Source organism: Lolium rigidum, chromosome 7 (assembly GCF_022539505.1).
Source record: "Lolium rigidum isolate FL_2022 chromosome 7, APGP_CSIRO_Lrig_0.1, whole genome shotgun sequence".
Classification (NCBI taxonomy): Eukaryota; Viridiplantae; Streptophyta; class Magnoliopsida; order Poales; family Poaceae; genus Lolium; species Lolium rigidum.
In genome coordinates, this window is record NC_061514.1 from 321,159,113 (window position 1) to 321,168,203 (window position 9,091).

The following is a 9,091-nucleotide window of genomic DNA, read 5'->3' on the forward strand; positions in this document are numbered from 1 at the left end:
GATTGCGACACTACCTCCATACACAAAATCATTTATTAGAGCGCGCCACTCTGGAGAAAAACCTTTCATCCCGAGTGTCCGCCGTAGGAAAGACCACTTAACTTTATCATACGCCTTTTCAAAATCTTGTTTTAAAATAACCCCATGTAATTTCTTAGAATGCATCTCATGTACCGTCTCATGCAAGACCGCCACTCCATCAAGGATGTTCCTTCCTTGCATAAAGGCTGTCTGTGATGGCTGGACAACATGATCCGCAACCGTATTAAGTCTAATGGTGGCCACTTTCGTGAAAATCTTGAAACTTACATTTAAGAGGCAAATAGGTCTATATTGTTGAATCCTTTCTGCCTCATTAACTTTCGGTAACAAGATTACTTCACCAAAATTTAGACGAAATAATTCTAGTTGTCCAATATATAGGTCACTGAACAAATCTAGAAGGTCCGATTTAATCGTATCCCAGAAAGTTTGATAAAACTCCACTGGAAAACCATCAGGACCCGGTGCTTTGTTGCATTCCATTTGGAAAATTGCCTTCTGAACCTCTTCCTCAGTATAAGGTGCGGTTAGACCATTTTCTTCCATAGAAACTTGGGGTATATCGTCCGTTAAGTCCTCATTAAGAGAAAATGTGCTTTCCTTCGGAGGACCAAACAGACCTTTATAATAATTAGTAATGTAAGATTTGAGTTGCTCATGGCCTTCAATCAACCCTTCATCTTGAATAAGAGAATGAATACGTTTTTTCCGATGTCTCCCATTGGCTAAGCCATGGAAATATCGCGTATTTGAATTTCCTTCCAATATGACTTGAGCTTTGGAACGTTGATACCATTTGAGTTCCTCCTCGCGAAGAAGACTCGCCATCTGCGCATTTGATTGATTTTTAAGTTCAATCTCTTGCGTAGACAACGGTCTAACCTCCGCAACAGCCTCAAGCTCATCAATTACATTTGATAAGCGAGCCGTATGGGCAGCCCAACCAGAGAAAAGGCAAACAGTCATATATGAGTACTATATGAGTACTAATAGAATTACTCCTCCTAGGAACCGTTCTTCCAGCCAGCTTACGTAGTTCAATTAGAAGCACAAGGCCAGAATATGTAGCATATTGTTCCAACACCTAAGATAACAATCAGCTAGAAGATGTATCATATGGTTCCAACTTCCAACATCTAAGATACTAACAATCAGCAGCCAAAACCACGGCAGTTTACACAATAAAAATTTCCAGTTCGTTCATCACCATGAGCTTTGTGTTTACATATCATATTTCCCCCAAAAACCATTGATGCAAATAAAAACTGTAAGCAACCTGTGGCCCGGACTTGTCAAATATGATTGAACTAAATGAACAATACCAGAAGAAAATAAGAGTTTGTCACTTTAAGCAAACCCACAGTTGTATTCCAATCACATATGGAAACAGAGTCAACTGCTAAACAAATAGTAGTTTACATCAACTTTAGCACCTAAAATTCTCAAGAGTAAGAAAACGTACAAACATCTTTCACGACTCCAGTTGTATAATTTACCATTGCTGCCTAATTATTCTGATACAGCACTTACATTCTTTCTCACGGCGAAAAATTAATCACAGGAGCAAAATATTAACAATAAAGTTTGCACCCCAGGTCGAGCGAGCGACTGACATACGGCTGGCTCGCGATTTAGCTCCGGCAGTTAAAGAGGACGGCCAGTTCCAGAGCAGAAACTGAATCTGCAGCATTTTACATAAAAACAAAATTGCCAGTTCGCCCATCAGCTCTGTGTTTGCCGGTGAATCTGGAGTATCCAGTCCATGTAGCTGCTAGTTCCAGCCATCTGATCCTCGACCAGGTTGGACAGAAGCAAGAAGCCTTCCCTGGGCTGCTCACCTTGCCGTACCACACGGGGCAGCTGGAAACACGAAGAATCCTTCTCCCTTAGGGTTCTTAATACTGCCATAAAATTTCTTGAGTAACTGTTGTCACATTCTCTCAACTGGATCTGCAAGATGCCCCGTGTCAGCAAGTACAAATAAAAAATGTTGTGGTACTACATCATTAACAGTGAACTTATAATTAACTAGATACTGGGTTATATTCCCACAACCTACCAGAGGTATTTTAAGAGAATAAAAAAGAGAAAGCATATTATTATTTGGATTGTTTTCACCAAACAAAAAGAGGAATGAAGTAGAAATCAAAGAGTAAAAAAGGGTACCTTTGATAGATCAGGGAAGTTTCCCAAGCTGACTCCAAGAATGTTATTCGCGAGCTCAGGTTGAAGCGTTCTACCTAACCATACTAGGAAGGTGAAGCCATCGTCAAGAAGATATAAACCAGCAGTGTCTAAACATTGCAAGGTTAGTGGCACCCGCCTTAGGGACCCATCAATCCTTTCTGGCTCCTGAAAATCACAACATTTATTTCAATTAGAAAAACCAACTCATAGAGTAGATTAAACAAAAAGTTAACTTTGAATACGCAAATAAAATTAGCTCAATTTACTATGCCAAATGGCTCTACAAATATAACGAAAACTTAATTTCAAAACAGAAAATAGTTGAGGGGTTAAGGCCCTACCAAACTAACTTAATTTTGAAACAGGAAATAGTTGATGTTAAATTACTGTGGCCATCAGTATTTAGCTCAACGTTGAAATGAATACTAGTGGCTCCACTTATTTTACACCCATTCTAAGCAGACCATAAGCAGACTTGAAATACAAAATATGCCAAAATTGAAGGAAAAAACTTCATACCAAGCATACCAAATAAAAACAGCTACCGGCCCATAATCAGCATATTTCACTTATTGCTCACAATGTCTGATGATGCTGCAAAGCCTCAAAATATAATGGAAGCTACATTTCAAAACAAGATTTAGTAAGGCCTACCAAACTAGTTGCGCAGATTAACCAGTTCTTATATGGGTTCTTTCCATCCCAACCAAATAAAACTGAGTTATTTTTATTCTTTCATACTTGATTTACACAGTTTAGAAGTAAAGAAGTTTAGAAGTGGTACTGGTTAAAAGGAAATTCATCATTTCAGTAGGAAGAAAATATGGCATACCACTGTCAATACTTCATCAAGCCTGTACAGAGAAGGGTAAATAAAATTGAGCAGCCTTCTCGCAGGCAGTATCATCATACTGAAACCAGCGGCACAACGTTCATCAAGAGAGACATCAGCATAACCACCACGCAGAGCAAGAGATTTGCATATGGCTAGGATGTACAGTGGCAAGTATCTTAATGATTCTGGATATATCAGCCTCCCTCCTATCCGATGTTGCACAACATATAGGTTCCGGTACTCTTTCAAACTTCTCACGAGCTTTAACTGTAATTGTTGTCGAACACTATCCAGCTTATCAGACAGTGAGTTTTCGACAGCTGCAGGATACCAACAATTAGTAAACTATACAGTAATAATAACTAAAATTCATGGAAGGGGAGAAGCAAAAATCTTACTGACCGATTCTAGCCAACAATGACACGATGGCACCAGTATCTGCTTGACGATACATTTCACTAAGATCTGTGACCACAGGTGCGGCTGCTGTATGCACCCTGATACGTCTTTCACCAGAAGATGATGTATATCTGATGGTGGTTAAGGACACATGAATCATACTCATGAATAATATTCTGAAAAATAAAACGCCCACGGATGCAGAACAGTTTAAAGTATAATGGACAACAGGCAACATGAGGTATTACTACTAAATACTAATATATACTATTAAAACTCTTAATGTTTGACACAAATGGTTTGACAAGAATAAAGGTGTTTCTGTTCTCTTCTAAATGGAAATATAACAACCATATTCATGGATCTAGCAAAACAACAAGACCCTTTTACAGATGAAAAGCTTGAGAAAGTTGCTTGTTTGACAATTTGTCAATTTATAATTTGTAACATTTATTTTCTCACTGAAATCAAGAGATATACTTCGAGCACTGCATAAGCAACTTGACAGGAAAAAGATACAGCAATGCCACTTGGAAGTATACAGTCTGTGTGGTCATTAGGGTCTCCTCTAGAGATAGTTGCATCGCAAACGCTTTATCAGAGTCAACAGCTGGAAGAGCTAACAAATCTGTCGACCTTAGCATGAAATGACCATGATATGTTGTGAAACGCACCCCTGCAAAGCACCATGTCATGAGAGTTAGGTTGAATAAACTAACAAACCAAGGAGATATTTAGAAATTATAAGATAGTAGCATGTAGCTGTGGATATATATATATATATGTATACATATATCTAGAACTAGAACCTTTTCCACATCTGATACGCATAACAGATTCCCAAGCAGTCTCCCGAGTAAGGTTTCTGCTAAGCTCATGATTAAGTTTCTCTCCGTGAGTAGTTGCCTGGAAGGATAGATAATGGTACACCTGACCACCAGTATATTTTGCCAGAGAACCTACAAATTTATAGATCTCAGAATAAGGAAAAGCAAATACTAAATACTCCGTACTAAAGGAACTTCTGTACAGAGGTTGTCAGTGAACTGTCACCTAAGGAGGCTATATCACAATACTTGTCACTCAAAGAAAAGATGTCCACTGCGATCTGATTTTTCGTGAACTCAGCGGCCATCTGTTTATAGAAAGGATCTTCTGGTACCCTTAGAAGATGCTCCTTATCTGTTCCATATGCACGCACATCATCTCCTCGAAGTCTCAAACGGCCAATACCAAGAGATGGCAACGTGCTCTGGAAGACAAGCAACTTTCCGCCCATTTGACCCTACAAATGGAATGACACAAATGCCCATAGATTAAATCGTGCAAAAGAGGGCACACAAGAACAACCAAACAATCATTCAGTAATAAATCATCAAGGATCTTACCATAACCATGAATGCTGCTTTAAGTGCAGGACCCAGAGCAGATTCTAAATTTACATTATCATGAAACATATTGGGCAAGCTATCGAGGAATGTCTCGACAACCTCTCTAGAATCGACCAAATTAACCAAGAGATCATCCGGCAATGGCAGAAAAACATCGTCCAAATCAGCAACCACCATCATTTGAGGTTGACTCAAGGAAGACTGATACAAGCACAGAAAACAAGTTGCTTAAGTACCTCATAAAATCAAGTTTGTTATGTTAGAACAGTGATGCTGTAAAACAAAATGCAATCTCAACGGAAAATAATAGCTAAGAGGAGATGTAGAAAATACCTTGAAATTGTGGAAGTGTAATGTGCTGTCAAAGGTTAAGAATCCAATTTGTGTTCGAGGAAAGCCTAGAAGATCATCAAGGCATGATTTGATGGTCCTTGCAACTACCTGGAAGATGGCGCGTGACAAAATTATTTAAATATTGAAAACCAAAAATGATTTCATGTTCAAAAATAAGAACATCCTGCGGCACTAGTTTGCAATGTCAATGACACCAAAGAATGGTGGACCTCAGAAATATGGGAAGTTGAAAAAAAACGTAAAAATAGATAGAGCATACCTCAAGCAACCCACTTCGAACTGCAGATACCGAGACATCAATAAGAAAGAAATAGGAAGGCGGCATTGGTGGCCGAACCATATATTCAGTAGGAGCAACAAACTCCACTGTTCCTTTAGAAAGCTCTGGTCTTTGATCTGTATCATATCTTCTGCCACTGGCATCAAGAGCACAAAAGTACTCACCAGGAACTGCAGAAAAAGAAAAATATAAATTTTGGGGAAACTGTCTCGGAAAAGGGTGCTAACTGCTAAGAGATCAGTCAGTACTAACACAAACACATACAGGAGAGTACAAATCATTTTTAGACTACTTTTTTCTTGCCAAACACTAATGGTCAATTGGATACACATGAAGGTAGCCCAAATAAAAAAATTCTTATGTGTCTATTCATTTTGATTATTAAATAGGATATGCCAAACGTGGTAATTAATATGCTTGAAAGAAGAGTACTAGAAAAGGCTGAATCAACAGGACCATGCTCTACATAACAGATCCTCTTTCAACACATCGGTGGTAATACCTCCAACCTCCTATTCAAATAAATAAAATCTGAAAGCACCTTCTGGAAAGACCTTTACTGCGATGGTTGACTGATGTCTCATATCTCAAGATAATTACTCCATCCAATCCATAATAAGTGGTGTGGTTTTAGTTCAAATTTAGAGACCTTCTGGAAAGACCTTTACTTCGATGGTTGACTGATGTCTCATGTCTCAAGATAATTACTCCAACCAATCCATAATAAGCGGCGTGGTTTTAGTTCAACTTTGTCCAAATTAGAACTAAAACCACGACACTTTGAACTAAAACCAGGACACTTATTATGGATTGGAGGGAGTACATGGAACAGGTATTTAACTGAAACTAATTTCCTCATAATCATGGATATTTCAAATCCTTCTTTTCAATTGAATATTTCAAAATTATTTCATCAAAAGTGGTATTAACCCTCTGGAAAATTGTAATAAAAAGGGTAGCATTAAGTATATTCCATTATTCCTACATATATTCTAAAATACTCCCTCCGTTCCTTGATATAAGGTGTATAGTTTTTTGAGAAAAATTCCATAATAGGGTGTATTGCGTTGCACCACCTGTCTGGAAAAGTTTTTTTAGGATTTGATTACGTTTTCTTATCTTATGCAAACTCCTTTATTTTCTCACAATAATTTACCATGGATAATCCAGTCCAAACCTGCTGTAATTTTCCCTCCATGTACGTTCTTTAATTTCCATGCCAAAAACTGTACACCTTATATCTAGGAACGGAGAGAGTAGCTAAAGAACTATGTTTCCCTTCTCCGCCATTTTCAAAGCTTTTCAGGAAGCAAGACGAAATATCTCTGCCTCTCTGGTACGTTAAGTGATGCTTCCATCATTTTGCAATACTGCCACGCCAATGATTAATGAATATCTTAACCCAGGTTATGGTTCACTCATAGCATAAACAGTTGCACAGAATTTTCTTCCCTTTATGAGAACATCGAATCAGCAAAATAGTATGTCATGCTAGAATAGATTTCACACTATTTCGCAAAAATAATAGTGACAGATATAGAGGATGAACAACTAAACAGTATTGGGATCGGCATATCTTGGTAAACGGTTCCGACTATAGACAAAACTAAGACAAGCAAGAAAAAACTGGAAAGAGCATATGTGGCCACATAACTAGCTGGCAAGTTACATACTTTATTACATGATGTGATGGCTGGCAGAAACATCGGTAATCACCCATTCAATACACATCGAATCTTTGTAAGTTAGTTAAAGTTACCATCATTGAGCAACGTGCAAAGATTGCAGCGCCATTTCCTTCCAGCATCTGCGAATGTTGCATAAGGGTTTATATATGTCCTACATCTTCGACAGCGGATTACACCAGCTGTCCCGAAGTTGACAACTGGCACTTCCTCCTAAGTAACAAGAAACAAAAATGTCAAGCAACTCCAGTGCTTTGGATAAAGAAAATGACAAGAGCAGAGTGTGTTACCCCATCAGGTGATTCTGCGAGAGGATGCACCACGGCACCAAGGGGCAAATGCCACCTGGAGACCAACGACTGGGACGCCGGAATAGTGTGGGTTGTCAGACGGAAGTACCTCGGGTGGCAGTTCAGTGGGTACGCCTCTAAAACCTTAGCGGGCTCCTCGTCGCCCTCCAATGGACGTGGCAGCCCTTTCACATCAGCACCCGGATCAAGCGAACCAGGGGCAGAACTCAGTGATAGAGATTGGAAGTCCTCCACTAAGCTCTGGAGTGTGCCCATTGGAGGCGCTGTAGCAGGATATGATGGCTGATTACTATAAGCGGAAGGTGGCCCCATTGGAGGCGGTGGCATGCTTTGCATTGGCTGCTGAAACGTTGGCCGGGACATCGGGAACTGCGGGTTCGAAGGAGGGCCACCGGGGTAGTATCCTTGCATGGGTTGCACGGGCGGCTGCTGGGACTGTACCTGTGGTGGCCTCACATAGGTCGACGGAGGCATGGCGCTCCCTGTGGTGGGGGATTGCGGCTGCGGGGGAGCTATCAAAGGGCGGAAAGGTAGAGGAGCTGTGGCAAAAGGGCCATGCGATGGAGGCGCCGCAGAGTACGGGCCCTGAGCTGGCGGCGACGTGGCACCCAAGGGTCCCTGGGAAGGAGGCGCTGTTCCGAAGGGTCCATGTGAAGGAGGCGCGGGGCCAAAGGGTCCCTGGGATGAAGGCGCAGCGCCGAAGGGTCCCTGAGGAGAAGCCACGGTGGAGAAGGGGCCACCCTGTGGCGACGGGGACGTGGTGAACGGTCTCTGAGGCGGCGGTCCGGCGCCGAAGGGCCCCTGAGGCGGTGCGGGGCCTCTGTACCCACCCATTGCCGCGGGCGGAGCAGCCCCGAACGGCGCCCCGGGAGGAGCAACCGCCTGCGGGACTGGCGCACCATGCTGGAGCGGCGGCGGGGCGAACGGGCCGACCGCGCCACCGGGTCGCGCGAGCCCAGTAGCGGCCGTGAAGGGCGCACCCGACGGCGGGGGGGCGGAGGGAGCGAAGCCCGGCATGAAGCCAGACACGGGACGTCCCGGCGGCCGCTCGTTCCCCATGGACGGACGCATCACCTGCGGAATTCAAGAAGCAAAGGTCAGGTCTTGATCCGGGCGGGGGGTTTCTCGATCGGATCCCAAGCCACGGCAGCCGGATCCAGCGGCAGGGGCCAGATTCGGGGGGAGGGTGCTCAAGGGCGTACCGAGATCGGGGCGGCGACGGCGGCGCTCCGGCCTGGGGGGAGAGAGATTGGAATTTGGAGGCGATTGGGGGAGACGGAGAAGAAGGTTCCGAATAGAAAAGAGGTGGAGGCCAGCGTGCTGCTGCAGTGTGCGCGTGTCTCTTTGGGGTGGGCCCCACACGTCTGTCTCCCCAGTCTGCTCATCTCCGACGTGTAAGTAATTTTGCTCGAGAAAACACTTTCTTTTTACAATCAATACCACGTATAGAACAAATAGTACATGTTAGAGATACACGAGCTGACTCCAACGATTACAAAATAGAGTCTAAAAGATAGAGGTGGCGTTTTGGCTCATAGGAGCAAATGCTCCTATTATACAAAATAATTAAAAAATAGTTTTAAAAATGTCAAAAAATCCTGACATAA

General features: G+C 42.4%; 1 protein-coding gene across 1 annotated transcript; it reads right to left on the reverse strand.

Annotated features, from left to right (window-relative positions):
- Positions 1 to 1,388: 1,388 nt before the first annotated feature.
- Positions 1,389 to 8,558, reverse strand: LOC124678174 (protein transport protein Sec24-like At3g07100). Its single transcript, XM_047214089.1, has 12 exons — positions 7,464 to 8,558; positions 7,248 to 7,386; positions 5,468 to 5,658; positions 5,188 to 5,295; positions 4,852 to 5,055; positions 4,517 to 4,748; positions 4,273 to 4,422; positions 3,983 to 4,139; positions 3,467 to 3,594; positions 3,062 to 3,384; positions 2,209 to 2,394; positions 1,389 to 1,992 (listed from the first exon to the last, which is right to left on the reverse strand). The coding sequence occupies exons 1-12, from the start codon at positions 8,553 to 8,555 to the stop codon at positions 1,765 to 1,767; spliced, it is 3,138 nt and encodes a 1,045-aa protein (XP_047070045.1). The 5' UTR covers positions 8,556 to 8,558; the 3' UTR covers positions 1,389 to 1,764.
- Between the last annotated feature and the right edge of the window lie 533 nt (positions 8,559 to 9,091).